The sequence below is a fragment of the Paroedura picta genome, chromosome 14 (genome assembly GCF_049243985.1).
Source record: "Paroedura picta isolate Pp20150507F chromosome 14, Ppicta_v3.0, whole genome shotgun sequence".
Classification (NCBI taxonomy): Eukaryota; Metazoa; Chordata; class Lepidosauria; order Squamata; family Gekkonidae; genus Paroedura; species Paroedura picta.
In genome coordinates, this window is record NC_135382.1 from 15,571,047 (window position 1) to 15,595,004 (window position 23,958).

At 47.5% G+C, this 23,958-nt stretch overlaps 2 protein-coding genes across 2 annotated transcripts in view; one reads left to right on the plus strand and one right to left on the minus strand.

Moving 5' to 3' along the window:
• Nucleotides 1-4,773, minus strand: part of KIAA0930 (KIAA0930 ortholog) — a 47,690-nt gene extending 42,917 nt beyond the window's left edge. The window contains exon 1 of the mRNA XM_077310406.1: nucleotides 4,412-4,773. Within this exon, the coding sequence (XP_077166521.1) occupies nucleotides 4,412-4,574 (163 nt within the window). The 5' untranslated portion in view covers nucleotides 4,575-4,773. The remainder of the gene's footprint in view (nucleotides 1-4,411) is intronic.
• A 7,336-nt stretch (nucleotides 4,774-12,109) lies between these two features.
• On the plus strand, nucleotides 12,110-22,656 carry UPK3A (uroplakin 3A). The gene is given in 7 exon segments (XM_077309966.1): nucleotides 12,110-12,260; nucleotides 13,339-13,497; nucleotides 15,037-15,316; nucleotides 17,553-17,635; nucleotides 17,787-17,904; nucleotides 22,179-22,260; nucleotides 22,263-22,656. Coding segments are annotated over 7 exon segments (903 nt in total). The 5' UTR covers nucleotides 12,110-12,205; the 3' UTR covers nucleotides 22,389-22,656.
• The last annotated feature ends 1,302 nt before the right edge of the window (nucleotides 22,657-23,958 follow it).

Below are 23,958 nucleotides of genomic sequence, written 5' to 3' on the forward strand. Positions count from 1 at the left end.
CAAGTGCGCTTAACCATGGCGATCTTGATTCCAGATTGATGGTGAGAGACGGCATGTCATTTCTAATTACTGGAAGAGGCACTTCCTCTCTGCTCACATGCTTAATAGGTTTCTGGAATGCCTTCTGAGCAGGAACATGGGGAATACTTGGGGGGCCTGATTTTCCACTCTCACCAACCAGAAGAACAATGTTGCAGCCAACAGCCACTCCATCAGCTGGGGGTGAAGGAGATGTGACAGTGGGAGATCCATTTCCACCTCAAACATGGCAGGGAAACAAAATTTTAAGAATATGGAGAGGCATTGTTCCTCCCCCCCCACACACACACACAGATATGTGGCTGATCTTCCTGCAGCTACCTACATCAGGCACTTTTCTCTCAACTGGGCTACAATGCTGGGAGGAGGCAAAACTGGTTGGCTAGGAAAACAGGTCAGTGCTCCTATTCGCCCGATCTCCACTTTTGCTCCTAAAATCCAGGACCCTCCCCCACCACACCCACATGTAAGATGGGAATATATACTAAGCTTCACACAACAAAGTTTGGTTTCACAAATGTGCTCCTCCAAAGAAGAATCCAGGACAGGACAGACATTTCTCCTGCTCCTCCACCCCCCCTGGAGGCAAACTGTAACCCAGGTTTAAAAGCATCTAGACAACAGCGAGGTGTTGTGGTTAAGAGCAGTGGCCTCTAATCTGGCTAGCCGGGTTTGATTCCCCGTTCCCTCACATGCAGCCAGCTGGGTGAACTTGGGCTCATCACAGCACTGATAGAGCTGTTCTGAAGCAGTCCTGTCAGAGCTCTCTCAGCCTCACCTCCCTCACAGGGTGTCAGTTGTGGGGAGAGGAAAGGGAAGGTGAATGTAAGCCGCTTTGAGACTCCTGGTAGACAAAAGTGGCATATAAAAACCAACTTCTTGCCAGTGACACTCAAAAACAGTGCCTGAACCCAGATTCTCATTTTAGGGGCAGAACCAAGAGCTGTGCACAGTACTGATTGTCCAGCCACCCCTTTCTTGCTTCCAAAGTGGGTTGTCAATTGTTAACCCACTGATGTTAATCCCATGAGGTTCAGTTAAACACTCATGTGGCACACTGTTAAAAGCCCGTCCGTGGCAGGGAAAGAGGGCAGGGCAAATTCACTATCAAGGATTTCTAACGCTTACATGGGTCAAAAAGTTGGACTCGCTCTGGGAGGAAAAATGGGATGTCTAGAGGTCCCCAAAACTGTGTGCAATTCTTTGCTTCTTCTAGGGACCAGCACAGGCACAATGAATTATGCTACATAAGCAGCCCTATTAATACATTTGTATTTCACAGTATCATCACAGATCAATCTGACAGCCTAGGCAAGCCCGATACTGTCAGATCTTGGAAGCCGAGTAAGGACAGCCCGGGCTAGCTCTTGGAAAGGTGACCTCTGAGGAACAGCAGGGCCATGACACAGGGGCAAATGATGGGAAACCATCTCCAAATGTCTCTTGCCTGGCAGCCAGACAGGCTCTCCTTAGGCTTGTCCCAGCCCTGATAGAGCTGTTCTCACAGAGCAGTCTTCTCTCAACCTCACATGGTGTCTGTTGTACGGAGAGGAAGGGAAGGCAACTGTAAGCCGCTTTGAGACTCTTTCAGGCAGTGAAAAGCGGGGTATAAAAACCAACTCTTCTTCTTCTATATTACACATACCATATGATCACTGATCAGATTGCAACTTTATTTGGCACATTATAAAATCGCAAGCCAGGCGCAAGCCCAGATCACACTGCTGTCGCAATCAAACAACTTATTCAATATTCCAGCAAAACACCAAAAAAACTTGCATAAAGTCTACATTCACTTCACCAAAGAAGCTCACACAAATCCATACATTTTTGAACTGGGGAATGGGGGAAATTACATTTTAAAGCTGAGAAAAAGTGAATACAGAATCTCAGTCACCTTGAAAGAGAAGACTTATACCTGGAACCCTACGCGTGCTTCTAAAGGAATAGATCTGGCCATAGACAGCTTATCAGATGTACTCTTTTCTAGTATTTTCTAGAAGAGCTTCTCCCATGAGCAATACAGATAGCAACAAGTACACATACGCATTAAGGGCACAACAAAATTAGAGTCCAATGGCACCTTTAAGACCAACGAAGATTTATTCAAGGCGTGAGCTAAAGCTCACGCCTTGAATAAATCTTTGTTGGTCTTAAAGGTGCTATTGGACGCTAATTTTGTTGTGCTACTTCAGACCAACACGGCTACCCACATTAAAGGCGGTTTGATAGTACTCTGAGCAGATGCAGTAAAACGCTGCGAAAGAGCGGGAGGATCAGAATGAGATTAGTGGGAAGGAATCAAAACTAAACGAATCAAAGGATCACCACACACAACACGGAAGCGTGATTTAATCATCACGCATCCACCCATCCCCCAAACAAAGGACGATAACGTGATTCACCAAGGACCTCAACCGACAAGTAATCGTGTAGGATCTGATGCAAGTATTGCTCTAACAGAAATCCAGTTCACCCCAGGAGGTGTGTTGGATGCTACTATCCTTGTCCTCACCCTAGAGACAGGACGGCAAGAGAAGGGACAGCAAGGGCAGAATTCGTGTGGCCATCCCAATTACCAGGCCTGCTGCAATGGCCATGTTTCCGATGGGCCAACTTGTAGCAATCTCTCATTTCACTCGCAGGTACAGAGCAGATTTTAAAGCCCTCTGCCTTCAGGAAAACCTTTCCACGTTCACGCAGCTGCAGAGAACCTGCCTGGATGTGCGCGATACGCTGGGAAGCAAACACTTGTCCCACAAGTTGAAAGAAGAAGAGTTGGATTCTTGGACCCTGCTTTTCACTACCTCAAGCACTCTCAATGCGGCTTCCCTTCATCTCCCCACAACAGACCCCCTATAAGGTTGGTGGGGCTGAGAGAACTCTGATAGGCCCAAGATCACCCAGCACGCGGAGAAGTGAGGAATCAAACCCGCTCTCTGGCTTAGAGGCCGCCGCCCTTAACCACAACACTAAGCTGGAAGGCAGGACACTTTTAGAACCCGCCCCATTTTGCCTTGCCACCATGCAGTGCAGGTGAAAACTGGGTCCCACAGGCAAAGGAAGCTCACTTACCATTCTTCACACTGGAAATCCCCAAGTACAAGAGTCACTGCTCTATAGCCTACTGCTTACGGACGCTGAGACGTAAGGAAGAGCGTGTAAAGTCAGGTTTCTTTCGAGGGGACATCAAACTGGTGACCTTTAAAATTCTTGACCTAATTACTGCCTGCCCAGAGAATTAGGCCAGATCTGAATGCACAACAGGTGCTCAAGCGAGGGTGGGGTGGGACAGACTAGGAGAGCTTTGTTCTCGCTGACTAAGAGGCCTCTGGGGGCTTCCTCCTCCCTCAAAGCCGCTTTATCCAGCTCCCTTGCAGATGGTGCTGCATGGTTACTGTGCCAGGCTGTACCAAACACGCAGGCACTTCCCATACAGCGGCTCCTTGGACAATGCCACCCGGGCACCATTCATTGCTGCAGAGTTGTGAAACGGGCACCAACGAAAGGCAGGAAGAACGGCAAATACTGGATCCACAGGGCCTGTCTGGCCAGCAGTCTTATGTGAACTTGGAAGAAGAGCTGTTTTTTTTGTGCCTTGCTTTTCACTACCCTAAGGAGTCTCAAAGTGGATTACAGTCGCCTTCCCTTCCCCACAACAGAAACCCACAACAGAAGGCAGCTGAGGTTGAGAGAGCTCTGAGAGACCTGCTTCTTAACACATTAGGTTTAATCAGCTTTACTAAAACACAAAGAGCCAGACAACCCTGCTACGAAAAGCTATTCCGAGCACAAGCTATGTCACCACCCAACAAGTGCTAAGCCTCCCGTTCCCTTCTAAGAAATTTATCTTTATTCCTACAACCTGCCCTTCTTAGAAGCTTAGGCGACCACATAAAATAAATAACGGGTCAATTTCAAAGCCAAAGAGCAAGTCTTCCATTCCCCTCCTATAAATAAAGGCATTTCCCCCTATAACCCGCCCTTCCAGGAACTTCAGAGCGGGTGACAGCATCAAAGGAACAAAGGGTCGATTTCGCAACCCAAAGGGCCAGCCGCCTCCCATTCCCTTGTAATAAACAAATAAACAAGTCGTTGTTTTTCTAGCCCGCCCTTCCTAGAAGTTCAGGGCGGGTGGCAACGGAAAAGGAACAATGGGAGTCAATCTCGCAGCCCGACGAGCGACAAGCCTCCCGGTCCCAATACACGCATTGAAGCCTCTTCATTCCGAAAGCCCTAGAAGCTCCACATAGAATCAGCGGCCCGTCAGAATGGGAATCCGCCTAACAAAAAGTCCCCGGAGTCGCCTTCGGGGGGGAGCCCGAGGGAAAGCCGGCCAGGGGCGACCCCAGCCCAGCCCACCGTGGCTCACCGAGTCCGCCGAGGCCGTGGCCGAGGGCGAGGCGGTGCCGCTCCTCCACTATGGCGCGCAGCATGTGCTGGAGGGAGCGGTCGAGGGCCCCTCCGCCTCCGCCGCCGCCGCCCTCCTCGGCCGCCCTCTGCCCGGCCTGGCCCGATGTCTTGAGGGCAGCCATGGCGGGGTCATCTCCGCCGGCGTCCCTGGAGCTCCGGGCTTTCCCGGCCTCGGCGAGCGGCTGCCCTCGGAGGCCGGCACTTCCGCCTCCCCTCCGCCCACGAAGGGGGCCGGCGGCGCCTGCTCCGTCTGAACGCGGGACACGTGAACGACACGCGGGCCCGCCCGGCCGGAGCCCCGCGACGGAGGCCACGCCCCGACCCCCGCGCAGGCCAATGAGAAGGGAGCGGCGGCGGGGGCGGAGCCTGGCGTGAGGGGAGGGGGGGAGAGGAGGCGAAGGACGGGCGGGCGGACGCGCGTGCGCAGTAGTACTCGGTGAATATCGCTCTGTCGCGAGGCGCTCTTGGAATTGGGGTTGCCAGCTCTGGGTTGGGAGACGGCGGGAAGCCTTGGGGGTGGAGCCGGGAGTGGGCGGGATTTGGAGTGGAGTGGGACCTCAGCGGAGTGGGGCCCACCTTCCAAAGCAGCCGTTTTCTCCAGGGAATCTGATCTCTTTAGTCTGGACATGAGCTATTAATTATTAATTCATTTATTAATTATATTTATATACCGCCCGGGATTTGGGGCAGGGAGGGACCTCAGTGCGGGACAATGCCAGAGAGTCCACCTTCCAAAGCATCCCTCTTCTCCTGGGGAACTGGTCCCTTTATTATGGAGATGAGCTGTAATTCCAGGGGATCCTACCTGTGGCCTGGCATCACTACAGTAGGATTGCCTGCTTTGAGTTGGGAAATCCCTAAAGCAGGGGTAGTCAACCTGGGGTCCTCCAGATGTTCATGGACTACAATTCCCATGAGCCCCTGCCAGGGGCTCATGGGAATTGTAATCCATGAACATCTGGAGGACCCCAGGTTGACTACCCCTGCCCTAAAGACTTTGGGAGTGGGTAGGATTTGAGGTGGGGTGGGACAGGATCTCAATGGACTATAATGCTGTGCTCACCCTCCAAAGCAGCCATATTCTTCAGGGGAACTGTCTCTTTCATCTGGCGATGAGGTATAAGCCTAGGGGAGCCTCAGGTCCCACCTGGGGACTGTGATCTCTACCAGGAAGGGTCAGGTCCAGATACGGAGCTCCTGGCAGACAGTTTTCATTCCTCAGCCCAGATGTGAGCTGCAAAGGCCAGCCTCTGCCTGCAGCCACCGGTGGGCCCTTAAGGGGGGGGGGCAGGAGTGCCTCACCTGGGAGTGTCAGAAAACAGCTGCTATGGGGTTGGGTGGCCATGCTCTGGTCTGGGGGACAGAATGGGTAATAGTTGGTTGCTGAATGGGGAGTGCAGCCTATCAAGGGCCCAGCTAAGGTCTCTGGTTGGTGCTTTGAAATCTCACAAAATTAGTTGATTTCTAGATTACAGAGACTAGCTCCTTTGCAGAAAATAGCTGCTGGGGGTGGGGTGCTCGGGGATTATACTACTCTAAATGGATGACCCTTAAAAGGTAAAGGTAAAGGTATCCCCTGTGCAAGCACCGAGTCATGTCTGACCCTTGGGGTGACGCCCTCTAGCGTTTTCATGGCAGACTCAATACGGGGTGGTTTGCCAGTGCCTTCCCCAGTCATTACCGTTTACCCCCCAGCAAGCTGGGTACTCATTTTACCGACCTCGGAAGGATGGAAGGCTGAGTCAACCTTGAGCCGGCTGCTGGGATTGAACTCCCAGCCTTATGGGCAAAGCTTTCAGACGGCTGCCTTACCACTCTGCGCCACAAGAGGCTCATTGGATCATCTAAGGGATGACCCTTAGACCTTCAGAAATTTCCCAGTCCAGAGCTGACAACTGTAAATTCTGACATTGTTCAAGCAACAGGCAGCGAACACCAAGAGCATGGTCCAGTTCCACAACATTGGCATGCTGTTTCCATTCCACCCAATAGCATCCACAGGTCCCCCTCATGGCCTGAACCAATCTGACCTTTCTGGTGGGGTTATCTAAGTTGTCATTCGGTTATATTATCGTTGATCAAACCATTGAAATAATGTTAATTTAGAACCACTGTTGCATTGCTGTTGATGTTATTTCTGACTATGTTATATGGTTAGGTCATTCCATGTACTACCCCACAATGTTATATTTAAACCACCCAGACCCGTATGGGAGATGGGTATAAAAACCTAAGAAATAAATTAAATAAATTCCATCATTCTTCTGTTTTGCAATCTTGTTTATCCAACATATCTCTCCAGATATCTTGCATTTTGTAATCTTGTGTGTATTATGTTGTTCTATAGAAGCTTTGGGGGTGACCTTGGGCCAGTCACATACTCTTGACCTAACCTGCCACACAGGAGTGGTATAAGGAGAATGATGTAAGCAGCTTTGGTTCCTATAGGTATAAACAGAGTGAATAAAACAAGAAGGTCAAGGCATTGAAGGCTTCTGATTCACCCACTTGAATCCACGTTTGTGCTGTTATCCATGTCCTCAGGAAAAGACTTGCCTCCAAGGCAACCCAGAGTCGTCAGTGTTTATTGTACATCTGTACAACTGTATGTTAGTTTTTGATCTTTTTAAAAATATATATTTTTATATTAAGCTTTAATATTTTTAGTCTGAATTTGTTTTAATTATTGTTTGTTAACGGACTTGTTGTAATTGTTTTACTGTTGTCTGTAGGGTTGTTATGCAACAATAAACTTATTTACTTACTTAAGGTTTCATTGTTAACCAAGACATTCTTAAGAGCCATCTTGGTATAGTGGTTAGGACTTCTAATCTGGCAAGCCGGGTTTGATTCCCTGCTCCCCCCTCACCTGGTTGACCTTGGGTTATTCACAGCACTGATAAAGCTGTTCTGAGCAAGGAGTAATATCAGGGCTCTCTTAGCCTCATCTCCCTCACAGGGTGTCTGTTTTGGTGAGAGGAAAGGGAAGGCGACTGTAAGCCGCTTTGAGACTCCTTCAGGTAGAGAAAAGTGGCATATAAGAACCAACTTTCCTTCTTCTCCTCCTCCTCCCTGCAGAAGCACCCTCACCCAGGGATTTTTATTTTTGAATATAACATGTTTTACAATCCACCTTCCTCACTTGGACTCAATGAACGTGTTTCCCACTTCTAAGGGGTAAGGTGTCCCAGGAGAAGTTGTATTTATTTTCAAATCATATGCCCCACCTCTCTGATTTCTGGACTGTGCTGGTCTCCTGGACGGTGCCAGCCTGTAGTTTGCAATTTCCCATACAGAGAGGGCCCGGTTGCCAACCTCCTGCCATAATCCTGCCATTATCAGCTGACAACATCCCTTTTTGTTCTGTGTATTGTCATATGTCAATGGGGAGCAGGCCTGGGGAAGTTAGCTGATTGTAACTGGCTTTATTGTGTCATGTTGCTTGTTCATGTAGTCTAATGGCTAGTTTTCTCTCGGGAGGATGGAACTGTGGGAGAGGGGGATTTGGACGTTATCAGGGAGGCTGGCATTGAATCAGCCATGTGCAGATGATGCCATGTGCACCTGGATGCAAGATTTCTTCACCTATTTTACCTGGAAATGGGGGCAAGACCCCCATTATCAGGTGGGGTGGGGGTTCTGGGATTATATAGATTAGTCAAATCAGTTTCAGCAAAAATAATCACAAGATTCATATCACTACTTCAATAAACTGGCTTTTATGTGTGTTCATTGAGAAAGTCAATGGGGACCCGTGCCTGGGGGTGCTTTCTTCTATCCTGGGAGATACCAACCTCCAAGGGGGATCCAGCTCATTTCCAAACTACAGAGTTTCCCTGGAGAAAATGGATGCTTTTGAGGGTGGACTGCACACCCTTTGGAGGGTGGACTGTACCCCACGGAGGTCCCTGTCCACCTCAGGCTCCACCCCAAATCTCCAGGAGTTGCCCAACCTGGATCTGGCAACCCTACCCACTCATCTGTGTACATATCACAGGATCAGGCCAAAGCAAAAAATTGTGTGTTGAAGCCAGGTATTAAACTGGGAGGAGAGTCCACCAAGAATGGCTCTGTCATCCCAACCCTGCCCAAGGTAAAAGAAAACCATCCTCCCACTATGGAGCAATTAATCCACCTGGTCTAATATAAATAAACTAATAATAATAATCAAATGTACATAGTAAAGCACAGACATTTTGTGATGCAGTTGCAAATGGTTCTCAGTCAGATGCAGATGCCCTGAAAACTGCCCTTCTGTTTTTCACACGCATCATGAGAAGGAGAGGAGGTGAAAAGCATTTTCAGTGGGAATCTTCCCACTCTGTCGTCTTGCCTCTGCATCTTGGCTTGTTTCACTAGAGGGCACCAGAGACTTTTAAGTTTCAGCCCAACGGACCTACTCTTGTGCCACTGGAGTTTGGCAGGCTGCATCAAAGGTTCTGTCTGTAATAATCAAGAACGTGCTTGCTGAGACAGCAAGCAAGAACACAGATGGGCTTTACTGAACCCCAGAATGACCAGTCTGAAAAGTAACAAACCATTTTTCATGGTCTTTGATTATATGAAATCTCGGACCAGAGTAGCCATTTGTTTTGCTCTTTACAGCCTTTCAGTTCCATTTTTGCATTGCTCAGCACACATTAGGGAAGCCCATTCTGCCTTTCTGAAGGTTACAGGTGCACGGTACAGTCTCTTGAGCAAGAAGAAAAGTTTCTTGCTCTCAATGTCTTTAATAATCATCATCAAACCCACCCAAGTCTAGTATCCTACAGCAGTGGTCCCCAACCTTTTTTAGGCTGGGGACCGGCAGGGCATTGGGCCGCGCCCGCAGGGACCGCGCCCGCGCGGGCCACGCCCACGCTTCGGGCCGCGCCCGCGGCCACGCCCGCGGATCGGGCCGCGCCCGGCCGCGCCCGCCGGCCGCACCCGCGAGCCGCGCCCGGCCGCGCCCGCGGATCGGGCCACACCCGCGGGCCGCGCCCGTGGATCGGGCCGAGAGGGCGCGGCCTGCACGGGCGCGGCCCGGCCCTGATTCCTTCTCCCCGCCCTCCCGCAGTAAGTTGCTTCCCGGGCCGCAGGCTTGCGGCCTGGGAAGTTTTTTACTGCGGGGGTGGGGGGGGCGGGGAGAGGGAGCCGCGGCCCGGCGCCATGGCCTTTGCGGCCCGGCGCCGGGCCGCGGCCCGCAGGTTGGGGACCACTGTCCTACAGAATAGCTAGTTTCGTTTTTGGACTTCCTCAGTTGTATAATTGCATGCAACCGATAAATTGCACACAAACAGATAAACTAATAAAGCTGTGGGAGCTTTCAGCATTAACAGGGCCTGCAAAACGGAGCTCTTCCACCAGATCTATGGTTGAGGCCGGCGTGGCGAGGAAGATCTGATGGGCTCCCCAGTATTAAGAGTGTAAGCACCCGCTATGTGATCTGCACACCCTCCTCCCACTCCTGTACTAGAGTTTTGGGGGGTTAGTGGGTTGTTGACCGCCATGGTTTTTAAAATGTTTTAGGAGTCAGTTTGTATATGGATAAATGTCTGGAATTGTTTTAATGGGGCTTTTAACGCGGACAATTGTAACCCGCCACGAGCCAGTTATGAGAGTGGCGGGCAATAAGTCAAAATAATAAATAAATAAATACATTCAGGCAGATCTCATAGTCTCTTGAGTAACAGAAAACCTGGTAAACCTTAATGGCAGACCATTAAACCCATTATATGTTTCTTTTAATGGTCGAAGAAGGGAGCCCTGCTTCACAAAAGCTCCTCCTCTGCCACAGATGGACTGCTACAGATGGACTGACATAGTAACCCATCTTGTTTTAACACCTATGCCCATTGGATGGAAAGCCCAGCCTCAGGGTCAAAACAGCATCACGTGTGGGCATGACATATTCCTCTGTGACTTTTAGGAAAATAACTCAACATTTAAAAATTGCCTAGACTTTGAAATCTGCTGCTGAATGATGGGTGCTACTCAGTCTATTTCCAGTTCAAAAAGATATTGCAGTCGCAACAGCCGTGATCAATAGACGGTAGCTATCGAGAAGTATTGACTGCTGTTTTACCTTTGCTCCTAATTCCTGCAGTATCGAGTTGCTGTCCACAGAAGTAAAGGAATGTTTGCAAGAGAAATAGAACAAGAATTTACCAAGATGGGGGAAGTTTCGGTCACTCCATTTCCACCCACTGAACCCTTGAAAGAACGGAGCAATTGCAGCTAAACCGGTAGCAGCCTAGATTCTGAGTTCCTGGCTGGCAGTTACTCTTTGTAATATCTTGCTTGCCCAAGCTTCAGATAAATGGAAGAGTTGGGTTTTATACCCCACCTTTCACTACCCAAAGGAGTCACCGAGTGGCTTTTCTCCATGACAGAGCCTTGGTGAGGAAGGTGAGGTTGAGAGAGCTCTGACAGAACTGCTCTGTGAGAACAGTTCTAACAAGGACTGTGACTAGGCCAGGGTCACCCAGCTGGCCGCAATTCAGTTACGATTCTCTGCTCATTTCCTCCGATCAGTGGGACTTGCTCTCCAGTAAGTGTGTTTTGGATTGCAGTCTTAGTGACCCACAGAGCAAGGAACGTTGGGATCAGGGCCTTTCTGGCTGGTAGCTCAGTTCAGCAACTCTTATAGTGATGGCAAAAGCCACCTGATATTATCATGCTTTCTGCCTCTGCTTTATTGGGCATCATTTTTTTATTTAGGAAAACAGAGGGGGTACAGAAAATAAAAGGGAAAGGGAAAAAGGGGAATTATATAATATAATTATAATAATTGCATTTGTTGAGGGTAATCCTGTAGTACAAAATGTATGACAGAAAATATTTTCCTTTGCATCCCCTTTGTTGCAATTTTAAAGCATATATTTATAAAATATAATATAATAAAATAAATATGATAAAATATGTTCTTCTTTTGGTTGGGATATTATTGTATTCAATATTATATGTAAAATCTCAAATACAAATAGGTTCTTGATATGTACCTGGATATATTTAATCTGTTAGGTTCTAATGTATACAAAGAAGTGGCAAAATATACCATATCGTTAGTAATGACAAAGAGGAAGAAGAGCTGGGCTTTTCACACTCCTCTTTTTACTCCCTGAAGGAGTCCCAAAAGAGGGTCCCTCCCTGAAGGAGCCCCTTTCCCCACAACAGACACCCTGTGAGGTACGTGGGGCTGAGAGAGCTCTAAGAGAACTGCTCTGAGAACTGTGACTGGCTCAAGGTCACCCATCTGGCTGCATGTGGAGAAGAAGTGGGGAATCCAGCCCAGTTCTCCAGATTAGAGCCAATGTTCTTTACCCACTAGACCATGTTGTCTCTCAATGAAACAAATGATGCGGTCAAAATAGATTAGTTACAAAGTTTTAAACTTAAAAGGTTTATTTATTAAGCAACTTTTTGTGCTAGGAAAGACACAGGGCTTCAAACGTTGGAACAGGCTGTTGTTTGCTGTGAGAAAATAAACAGTCCTCACCAGTAGCCTCACATGCATTTGCTGCAGGTCTCCAAAAGCAAGACAGAAAATCTGGCCACAGCACCGCACCCCTCTGGCAAATCGAATGCAGCTGGAGTCATGTAGGGGAGGGGGTGGGTTCATGCACAGAGGCTTGCAGGGCAGTGGAATATCAAGAGCTGATTTGTAGGTTAGGTTCCAAATTGATGTAGTTGAGGAATTAAAGGGTTTGGGCTGGAAGACCTACAAGGTGTCAGCCTGGGAATCCTGACAGGGGGTTTACCCTGGTGGCTGAGCATGGGGGTTTGTTGGGGCGTGGTGATATTTTTCTGTTATGGGAATCTGTGTGCATGTAAGTTATTGTGGATCCCGATTTTGCTCTTTCTTGTGTGTGTGATGGGTGGGTTTACAACAGACTGTATTAGTGGGCTATTTAACAGGGGGGTTTTCTTTCTGGGTGAAGAGCCCTTATTCCCTCCCCCGTCCCTTTTCCTTTTTACAGTGCAGAAATGTCAGACATGTTCTCTTCAATGCAACATTAAGAATTTTTATATAGAAGCCAGCTCTGTTAATTTCAGGAATGGATGCATAAACTTGTCAACTTTACTGGAGGCAGTACTGGGACAAGATCTAGGATGTCAAGAGTTTGGGGATGGGCTCAGTTTGGTGATGTTGCTAGGCTTTCCCCTGAAATAACTGGTCTGTGAGCTTCTTTGCCTGTTACCCAGAACTATCCTGTAGCTTGGCCTCACTCTTAAACAGAGTTTCTCAACCAGGGTTTTGTGACACCCTGCTCGTCCTGGAAGGGTTTCCCGAATGGGTGGGACTTAATTCATCTTTAATATATTTTTAAAAATGTTAAACATTTATTAGGTGGTAGGACCATTTATGGCCATATTGACCTCCCCCTCCCCTAAATGCCCAGTGCTGGGCCTGAGGAGGGGCCCTGGGTGGGCATGTCCACAGCTCTGCTTCCCAACCATATTCTGCTCAATCACACCACTTCTGGGGTTTCTAAGAGCCTGAAGAAAGTTTCAGGGGTTCCTCAATGGTAAAATGATTGAGAAAGGCTAATCTTAAGTAATCAAGCATGCTTAAAATGCAACTCAGCTACACTATGAAATCTGACCCCATCCCTTCCTTAAGATTTATTATCAGTAATACAGATATTAAATATGCTATAAGGTCTGGCCTTTCAGTTCTGAAGTCTGCTAGTGACTTTTAATGCTTGCAAATCACGGACTGACTGGCTGCTCTGAGTGCTTATCGGACCAGGTGCTATATGGATCATCCCTCCCAACTACACATACCAAAACATGTGAAGCATCCCTTTGAAAGTCTAGGGGCATGCATGTACCCCTCTGGATGTCAGCCATCCTGTCAAAGTTTAAAAATGCAAAAATTATGGAAAATATAATGTTTCTTTCCAGTAAGCGAGATTCTGAAACCGCAGATTGCAAGCCCAGAGTTGGCCACAAACAACCCAACTCTCACCACGATTGCTTTAGAGAAGCCATTCTGTGCGTTCAACGGCTCAATGTCGAAAAGTGCTTTCTATGAAGTACACCTGTACGTCATGGTTGACTCAGGTAAGTGGCTGCCAGTTCGATGGACATCCTTCCATTTTCTAAGGGTTAAAATGAAGTTTGTGTTAGCTGGATGGTGCCTGTTGGCAGAAATGCAAGTCATACCTTCTTAAGAGTCATTGAGTGGCATTTGTTTGTGTTTGACTTTCCCTGAATTAGACCCCTTGCACATCCTGTGTTTCACCATAGCTACTGGCTGTATTCTCCTGCTGTTGTGTTTGGAAGTACTGGCTGTATGAGGGGGGGGGCTTGGTCTGTGAATCCTCGTGACGCTTCAAGGTCTTGGCTATGACTTGTAAAGCCTCTACTTAGGAAAGTCTTTCTCAACCAGGGTTTGTGAAACCCTGGGGTTTCTTGTCAGCCCTGAAAAAGTTTCCCAAATGGGTGGGAGTTAATCATTTTTCTATTATTTATTTGTTTGTTTGTTTGTTTGTTTATTCTGCCATATTGGTTTTTTTGTGTATTATTCTGTGTGGTTTTAATGTTTTTTTTAAGTGGAGTTATTGTTGTGGGAGTTTTTAACCCACCACAAGCCAGTACACTGAGAGTGGTGGGTAAGAACTATAATTAATATTAATATTCAATAATTAATAACATTAATTAATATTTATTATATTAATTATTATGTATATTAATAATTATTACATAATAATAATTAATATTAAAATAAGTACAACGATATAGGCTAGATATCAGGAAAACATTTTCACAGTCAGAGTAGTTCAGCAGTGGAATAGGCTGCCTAAGGAGGTGGTGAGCTCCCCCTCACTGGCAGTCTTCAAGCAAAGGTTGGATACACACTTTTCTTGGATGCTTTAGGATGCTTAGGGATGATCTTGTGTTGAGCAGGGGGTTGGACTAGATAGCCTGTATGGCCCCTTCCAACTCTATGATTCTATGATTCTAATATTCAAATTATTAAATAATAGTATTTAATAATATTAGTATTTAATAATATTAATATTTAATAATTATAATTGATAATAAGGGTTTTCCAAACAGGTGGGTGTTAATAATTTTAGATAGATAGATAGATAGATAGATAGATAGATAGATAGATAGATAGATAGATAGATAGATAGATAGATAGATAGATAGATAGATAGATAGATAGATAGATAGATAGATAGATAGATAGATAGATAGACATTTATTTATTTATTCTTCCACTATACTGGGTTTTTTGTGTGTATTATACTGTGTGGTTTTAATGGGTTTTTTTAAGTGGGGTTAATGTTGTGAGACTTTTTGTATTGTAACCCAGCACAAGCCATTATGCAGAGAGTGGTGGGCAAGAAATATAATTAATAATAAATTTGTGAAACATTTATGGGGTGCTAAATGGCACTTGAACAGCCTGTCAAAGAGAGATGGGAGTGGAATCCCCACATACAAAATTTCTTTTGCCTGGAAGAAATGTGTACCTTCCAAAGGAGAAGAAAGAGCCCGAATGTTCACAAGGCTGGTGAGATTGTCGATCCAGGACATGCCGGTGAGTGCTGCATATGAACAGTGTTGTGAACTTGACTCCTTCCTTTGCAGCGATGACTTTGAGCACCTCTGTGACAGACGAGGGCAATAAGCCTCTCAATGCTACGTTCCAACAAACCAACGGAGGGCATCTTGGGCCATACAAAGCTGCAAGATTTAATGTTCCGAATTGCGCCTCTCCTCCTAAACTATCTGATACCCTGGACGTAGACAAAGCACCTGCTGTCCTGGCCCAGTATCTTATCAGAGTTGGGGACGACTCAGCTTGTCTGTATGACCCAAGCCTCCAAGAAGTGTGCAATTCACCCCTCTCTGCAAATACCTCCTACAGGTATGAATCTGATAGAGTTAGTGCTGCCATTTTATAGCCAAAACAATTTCTAAAAAAAAAGTCATGTTCTAAATAATGCGCACCATGTGCTTTTAGTGCGTTATTTTATGCCCTTGGTGCTCTCGGTTATGTTTTACGTGCACTACCTCGGAGGGCTTGATTGGGTGGAAAGATGGCATTAAAATGTGTTTAAAGAAATACACAAGTCTTCGGTTGACTGACAAGTTAGAAACACAAATGTTGACTGTTTCAGGTATTCATAAGGAAGGCATTCGCTGGCAGGGGCTCCTGGGAATTGTAGTCCATGGACATCTGGAGGGCCGCAGTTTGACTACCCTTGGATTAAAGTGTCAGACTTGCATAGCCCAGGCAAGCCCAATCCCACCACATCTTGGAAGCTAAGCAGGGTTGGCCCTGGCTAGACCTTGGAAAGGCGACCAGCAGGACCAGGTCCTGCATGAAGTACCAGGCAATGGCCATCCACCTCCAAACATCTCTTGCCTGGCTGCCAGACAATCTTATATTATGCACATGCTATACGCTAAACAATTATTTATTATATTTATATACCACCCTCCCTTTCAGCTCAGGGCGGTTTACATTATAAATCTCATAGGCAGTACAGTACAATGAACATTCAATATAAAATTTATTTAACTGTGAAACTCAATAACAAACAGCAGTTTTCTATTAGTGCAGATTATGGGGCTTCTGGTTGGTTGTTAGCAGCTTGTTCACTTGTCTTGGCTGAATGCCCGGTGGAAGAGGTCCTTTATGCAAGCTCTACAGAATTGTTTTAGCTCCAGCCATGCCCTGATGTCCCCTGGGAGCTCGTTCCACCCGGTGGGGGCCAAAACTGAGAAATCCCGGGCTCTAGTCATTGACAGACAAACTTCCTGGAGCCAGGGATTGCCAGTGTATTGCTGTTGGAGGACCATAAAGCTCTTTGGGGGGCTTAGGTGGAGAGGCGGTTTCTCAGATACTCCGGGCTCAGACTACATATGGCCTTGAAGGTAATTGCCAGAACCTTAAGCCTGATCTGGTAGTCAACTGGTAGCCAGTGTTTAGTTGTTTAGTTAATAATAATAACTGCTTTAGTCAAATGCTTGTGCTTTCCATGACTTGAAGGGTGATCCTAAAGACACTTCCCTTGGAGGAAGCCCTTTGAATTGACTTCAGTAAGATTCTGAGCAGATCTCCTTAGGACAGCCATCTTACAGAACACTGTGCTATGGTAACTTCTGAGCATTCCTTGAATTCCTTATCGTAGATAAACCAAGCGGATTTCAGGCCAAATCCCCAAAGAAAATTAATGGTCTGAATATTTAAGCAAGATGTCTGCAAGAGCCTCTCAACTTTCAGAGGACCCAGAAATGTCTATAATGGGTGGATTCAAGGGAGGGATTTTTCTCCTTCCCAGTGTTGGCCAAGTTTCAGTATGCAGAGAAAGAGAGGACCCCCACCCTGCTTAAAGAATAAAATAGTTTTTATTCAGAAGAGAAACAACTATGTATAGAAAGAGAGAGAGAGAGACTGAACTATCTTGCTAGCAGTTTTCTGCAGTCCTTCTGATCAACAACTGTTCTGGAGGCAAGCAGGGAGGAAGTGTGCTTGAAAGAGCAGGAAGTCTCCTGTTGAGCCAATCAGGACACTGAAGGAGATAATTTGAAAAATCATCAGGAAGTTCCTATCCGATCTATGCTAAATATATATCTCTAAGCACACTTTAGATCCTGCATATTCCATCACTCAACTGGCGTTGCAGCCCTATCACTGTAACATTGATGGTTGAAACCAGGTGTTTATCCTGGATGAAGGGTCTGGGCACATGGATCTCTGGAGAACTGTGAAGCAGTCATGGGAAGGCACACTAGGAAAAAATTAAGCCTCTCCAACTCCGCCCACTTCTTGTATATAGATGCCTAGCTTTTTGCTGTTGAGAAGACCCTCTAGTGGCACAGAGTGGTAAGGCAGCAGACATGCAGTCTGAAGTTCTGCCCATGAGACTGAGAGTTCAATTCCAGCAGCCAGCTCAAGGTTGACTCAGCCTTCCATCCTTCAGAGATCAGTAAAATGAGTACCCAGCTTGCTGGGGGGTAAACGGTAATGACTGAAAACGCTAGAGGGCGTCACCCCAAGGGTCAGACATGACCCCGTGCTTGCACAGGGGATACCTTTACCTTTACCTTGCTGTTGAGACACACTAACAGAACCTTCTTTCCCTTCTTGTTTCCAGGTTTAAATTTGTCTTGGTTGACAGAACCACAGACGTTGCAAAAGACCAAACCCTCTGGTCGGAACCAATTAAAACCAACAAGTGTAAGTTTCTTTGAGGAGGCCCGCAGGCCATGTGCCACAGCCCTTTTGTTCTCCAAATGGGCACCTTGGTGCAATGCCATTCTCCATGCCAAAGAAACAACAAATGCAGGAGGCCTGAAGAGTGATGCTCCTCTTCTGCTTTCTCTCCTAGTGAAGCCGTCATCCTCCATCGATATTTGGCCAGGCCAGAGAAGCAGTGGAATGATTGTCATCATTTTTGTCTTGAGCGTGCTGATGTTTGCCATAGCAGCTGCATTTCTGGCTGTGCTGTGAGTTTTGGTTGCATTTTGTGGTCCTTTGCCTGTTAAAAGACAGATCAGAATAAGACCTTTGGGGAATTCCAGTGCTCCAGAGGGTTCCAGTCCTAGAGTTTTGGACAGGGTTATTGGTTTTCAATTGGGAAAGAAGTGGAGATTTTTGGGCTGGAGCCTTGGGAGGGCAGGTTTGGGGAGGGGGGGAGATGTCAGTGGAGTGTAATGCCATCAAGTATACGCTCCAAAACAGCTGTTTTCTCCAGGGGACTTGATCTCTTTCACTTGGAGACCAGCTATAATTCTGTAAGCTCTCCAGCCTCCACCTGGAGATTGGCAACCTTGGTTCCTATGGACCTAGAGGTTTGGGCCTAGTCTGGTACCTACCTAATTAATTTCATCTGAGAAATTGCACTACATATCCCCCCCCCCCTTCTCCTCTCAATAAGGATGTGATGTTAGGCAAAGCACTTCTCTGTACATTTAAAAATTGTGGTTTTAAGACATTTTAATATTTAAAATTATAATCTGTTAAATAGAGTTGTATTTTCTGAGGCTTTCTCAACCAGGTTTTTGTGAAATCCTGGGGCTTCTTGGTGGCCCTGGAAGGGTTTCCCGAATGGGTGGGAGTGAATTAATTTTATATATATATATTAAATATGTTAAAATGTATCCAGTGATATGCCCATATATGGTCATGCTGACCTACCTGCTCTCCCCAAATGGCCAATGATAGGCCTTGAAGGGGTGGGAAGGGCAGGGGCCCCAGGTGGGTGTGTCCACAACGATGCTTTCCGACCATATTCTGCAAAATCGCGCCACTTTGGGGGTTTCTCAAAGCCTGAAGAATGTCTCAGGGTTCTCAAGGCTAAAAGAGTTGAAAAAGACTGTTCTGGATATAGTGACCTGCCCTGAGATACATACACACACAGAGGGAGAGGGAGAAACAGGGGTTTGTGGAACTGTGACACCTTCACAGACTCTTCTCCTGCCTCCATTTCACTGGCCTCACCAGCCAGACGTATCCTCTTGCTTGGCTCTCTTCTGGGCATGCTGGGTGGGCAGAATTTATTTATTTGTTCTTGAGGCTTTAATCCTCCCTGCCTTGACCGACTCAGGGCAGATCACGGCATAAATGAAAATCACATAATATTACAAAATATTCTAAAACGCAATATAAAACCTAATTTAAGCTAAAATTTCAAACGAAATTAGACTCCAATACTGCCCTTAAAGCCCTATCCTGGGGTTGGGGGGGGGTGCATGATAAATATCTCCCACAGGTACATAGTTTAACTGCTTTAGCGCAGGGGTAGTCAACCTGTGGTCCTCCAGATGTCCATGGACTGCAATTCCCATGAGCCCCTGCCAGCATTGCTGGCAGGGGCTCATGGGAATTGTAGTCCATGGACATCTGGAGGACCACAGGTTGACTACCCTTGCTTTAGCGGGTGCAAATGCCAGCAGAGAGCTCTGTAAGATCAGATTTTGGTTCTTGTTAGGCCTCAACTGCAGGCCTAGTGCAACAGCCCTGGGTAAACCCTAAGGAGCTGTCTAAGGTCCTGCAGGGGTCTGCTCCCATTTGGCAGAGCGTTCCACCAGGCCAGAGGCAGGGCCGAAAAAGCCCTGGCTCTCGTTTAGGCCAGTTTGATCTCCTTAGGGAAGAGATTATGAGTTCTGGGGATCCTGGGGTTGCACAAGAGCTCCCTGGGGTTAAGTGGCCTTTCCCAGAAGTTTGGATGACTGCCAACATTACTGGACGTCATTGGAACCCACGTCCCCTGTTGCTTTACAGGCCTAGTCTCTTTTTCCACAATGGAAATGGTAAATGATTGATTGATTGACTGGCTACCACATCTTGCTCCTGTGCCTGCTTCCTGAAGGGGCACGTAACCATTTCTGGGGTTCTACAAAGCCTGAAAAATATTTCAGGATTTCTTCCACTGTGAAAAGGTTGAAGAAAGCTGCTTTAGGGCCAGGGATCCTAAGTAGAGGTTGGTCACTAGACCTTAATGGCCTTTGAGGGGAAGAGGCAATGAGCTGGAAGAGGTAATGGAAGAGGCAATGAGCTGGCTCCCATACTCTTGATTCCACATTTCCTCCTCCTGGTGGCTACCCCACCCTGAACTCAGTAGCAACCATTTGCTTCTGGTGTTCCAGAACAGCAGCTATCTTGGTGAAGCTATCTTGGAAGCTCTGGGGGCAGGAGAGAAGAGACTTCTCCTTAAAAGAGCAGGACTCTTCACTGCAATACAGTGAATCTGCGGGGTCCATAGCACCAGAGCCTGTTTAAGGATTTGCGGGGCCCTAGCAGAGTACAATTACAGTGGGGCATGGAGGGGCCCCCACAATGGAAAGGGGTGTCACACTGAGTGTCCTTAAAGAGGGAAAAGAGGGGAGGTGAGAGGCTACAGCCCTGATCCATGGGGGGAAGGCACTCCGCAGGCCCCCTGGAAACGCGGGGTCTATGGCACGTGCTACATGGATAAACCAGCCCTGTTCGTGCCCAAGGGGATTGCTTTGGGCTTAAGCTGCCTTCTAGAAATTGTAACTGTTAGATGTAACAATATGACACACAAGCACAGGAGGCCTTCTGACATCAAGCCCATTAAAGTTCTTCTTGCAACTGATGTTGCAAGGAGGAAGGATGCCAGTAAGGCAGTTTGGCCATATTGCAAGACAAAAAGAGTCCCTCTGAAATGTCACACTTGGGGAGGTGCCAGGGGGCTTTTTGGATACCCTCTACATCCACACTAGCAATATTCCACCCTGGGCTGGCTACCTCTGTGCCTCCTCAAAGCACAGATGTGAATTAAGGCAACTGTCAAATAATATAATGCGGCCTGATAGTCAACAATCTGCCCAGGGGACAAGGGTCCAGCATTAGCCAGGGTGGAAACCGGATCTGTCTTCCAACCACATGGGTCTTCTACACACAGCACGCGCATATATGATAGCTTGCATGTGGGGGCTTTGCAGAAGAGCTTATCAGTGCACGGACGTCAAGGGGATACAGCAAGGTCTTGTCTCCCCCTCCCCCAGTCTCATTCTGTACTTAGAATTCTTCTCAGTGTAGAGCAAGTTTGTCTACATGAATTGTCATGCTCTTGGCCTCTACTCAGCAGTAGAAGAAGAGTTGGATTTTTACCCTGCTTTTCACTACCCAAAGGAGCCTCAAAGTGTCTTACAATCCCTACCTCTCCCCACAAGAGGTGAGGTAGGTGGGGCTAAGAGTAAGATAATTGCTCTATGAGAACAGCTCTAACAGGACTGGCTAGCCCAAGGTCACCCAGCTGGTTGCATGTGGAAGAGTGGGGAATCAAACCTGGCTCACCAGATTAGAAGCCGCTGCTCTTAACCACTGTACGATGCGAGCTCGTTACTCCAAGTATTGCTTCCCTTTTAACCCACAACTCTTGCAACAAGGCGGTATCACTGAGTGGTCTAGGTAGGAAGTGCTGTCAAGTCACTGCTGACTCATGGCGACCATGTAGGGCAGGGGTAGTCAAACTGCGGCCCTCCAGATGTCCATGGACTACAATTCCCAGAAGCCCCTGCCAGCATTTGCTGGCAGGGGCTCCTGGGAATTGTGGTCCATGGACATCTGGAGGGCCGCAGTTTGACTACCCCTGGTGTAGGGTTTTGAAGGGAAGAGACATTTGGGGGTGGTTGCCATTGCTGGGTCTCTGCGTCACACAACCCTGGCTGTACTGTCCCTGTGACAGTTACAATACATGCAGCTGGATTTTGTGTTTTGGCTGCAGCACCTTAAGTGGTGTTTTGAAGATGTGCTCAGTTGACACAGAAGAAAAACTAGTTCCCCTGTAAAGGATGCTTTGAAAGAGAGGCCTTCTACATTTCTAGCTGGGTGGAATGGTTCGAAATCTTCACTGATCTGGTGAACTGGGTTTGATCCCCCACTTCTCCACATGCAGCCAGCTGGGGGGCCTTGGACAGTCACGGTTTTCTCAGAGCTCTCTCAGCCTCACCTATCTCACAGGGTGTCTGTTGTTGGGAGACAAAGGGAAGGTGATTGTAAGCCCCTCTGAGGCACATGAGGCCTACTGGGTGACCTTGGGCCAGTCACAGTTCTCTTGGAACTCTCTCAGCCCCACCTGCCTCAAAAGGTGCCTGTTGTAGGGAGAGGAAGGGATGGTAATTGTGAGCTGCTTTGAGAATTCTTCTGGTAGAAAAAACGGGGGTACAAAAAAAACCAGTTCTTCTTCTAATGGTTGAGTAAACAGGTGTGTGAGTTTAGTTCTCCTGATCGTTTTTCTGCCTTCTCCCACCAGGGCATCCAGAGAGGTTTCCATTGCAATCAGGTATCATCCCCAAACGACCCAGTGCGCTGACCTAAGTGTGCAAGAAATCTCTGTGTCAAATCGTTGACTCTTCCTCCTGTGGGCCAAAGGCTGCCTCCCGCTGCAAGTGTCCTTGCCAGCCAGTCCCCAAATGCTCCCCCGTTCAGACGTGAAATCCCAACAGTTGAAACTGAGCTATAGATGTGCCAAGAGATGCCAGGAGGACAACAAACTGCTCCTGGAATCTTCTTTCTCCCAGACTCTGCTAATGTTGTGCTAGTAAACAGGTCCACTACAAGCGCTTTTAAGAACCCACGGCCCTAAGAACGAATGGCCTGAGCTAATTTGGGTCGACAGCACCTTTCAGTGATTTAGCCAGGGACCTGGCATATGCATGTGTGTCTGTGTGTGTGTAGGGGGTGTCATAAGCCTTGTTCACAGAAGCACTTTTGAATAAAGGCAACCTCGCAAGGTAACTAGAATTGAAGCTACATTTGCGTTTTGGTTGGAAAAGAGGGTGCTGGAAATCTAAACTTGGGGGGGGGGGAACTGGGCATGAAACTAGCCAGAGAGAGGAGCCAGATGACCTGTGCTGTTCAGAGCACATAAAGCAGTGTGTTTGCTCAAGTAAGTAGAGCTATTTATGCACATTTTTGCACAGTGAGACCACACTGACCTCGTCCACTAGGAAACCCTACACACTTACGACTGAGGTCACAGGGGTCCTGAAAGCCCCCTGTATTTCACACTGGTGGTCATCCCCCATTTTGGGAAGGGCACATTAGCCAAGGACAGGGACAATGCCCTTTAGGATACAGTAGAGGATAAAGTAGTACATACTCAAGAAACTCTGTGATGCTGTTTCTATGGTACACCAGGTATTAGCACCTTTGTCCAATTTTAACAGGGCTGTAGTCATCTGGATGGAGACCCACGGACCTTTTTGCACCCTTGGTTAAACAAGCCATCTTGAAGATTAGTGAGCAAGCAATGGAAGCAGCACAGGACATGATACAGTTCCGTGCCAGGGTGCTAGCGCCCAGCATCATGATACAACGAAACATTGGGCTTCCAAGAGCACATGAGCCACTAAGATTCTACGGAAAGCTGTAGACAAGTGCCAATGGAGAAGAAGGGGAAGAAGATGGATCAGCAGTCCTTTTATGCCTTCCGACCCCAGGGACGCAAAAAAGAAGCCAGCTGCAGGGGCTTCCACTCAACCACCTATAGAGTACCCACGTAGACAGGCACAGCCTTTCAGCCAGGATAAGGCCAGCAAGCCACAAAACACACCACCTGACTACTTCATCAGGATCCAGGCTCCCCCTTCTTTAGGGAGGCATGGAGCTGTTGTACAACGGACCAATGGCCACTGGCCATGTTCTCAGAAGGCTCCCGCATCGAACTCACAGCAAGACCTCCAACTGAATGTGGGCAGTCCCAGCACTCAGATCTCCACACAGGAGGATGCTCCTTTTGCTAACCAGCCAGCATTTGGCCAATCTTTTGGCCACACATGAAGTGTCCCAAGACCAGTGGTTCACCGGGGTTTACTCAGCAAACGCTGGCAGGGGCTCATGGGAATTGTAGTCCATGGACATCTGGAGGACCACAGGTTGACTACCCCTGCTCTTCAGCATTCCTAAAGAAGTCCAGGGTCTAGCGCGTGGTCCTGAACTTTCAACTTCTTGATGTAAAAGTGCAGAAGAGAAGAATCAGGATGGAATCCCTGCTTTCCATATTGCCCATCTTGCAACAGTCTGGCATGCCA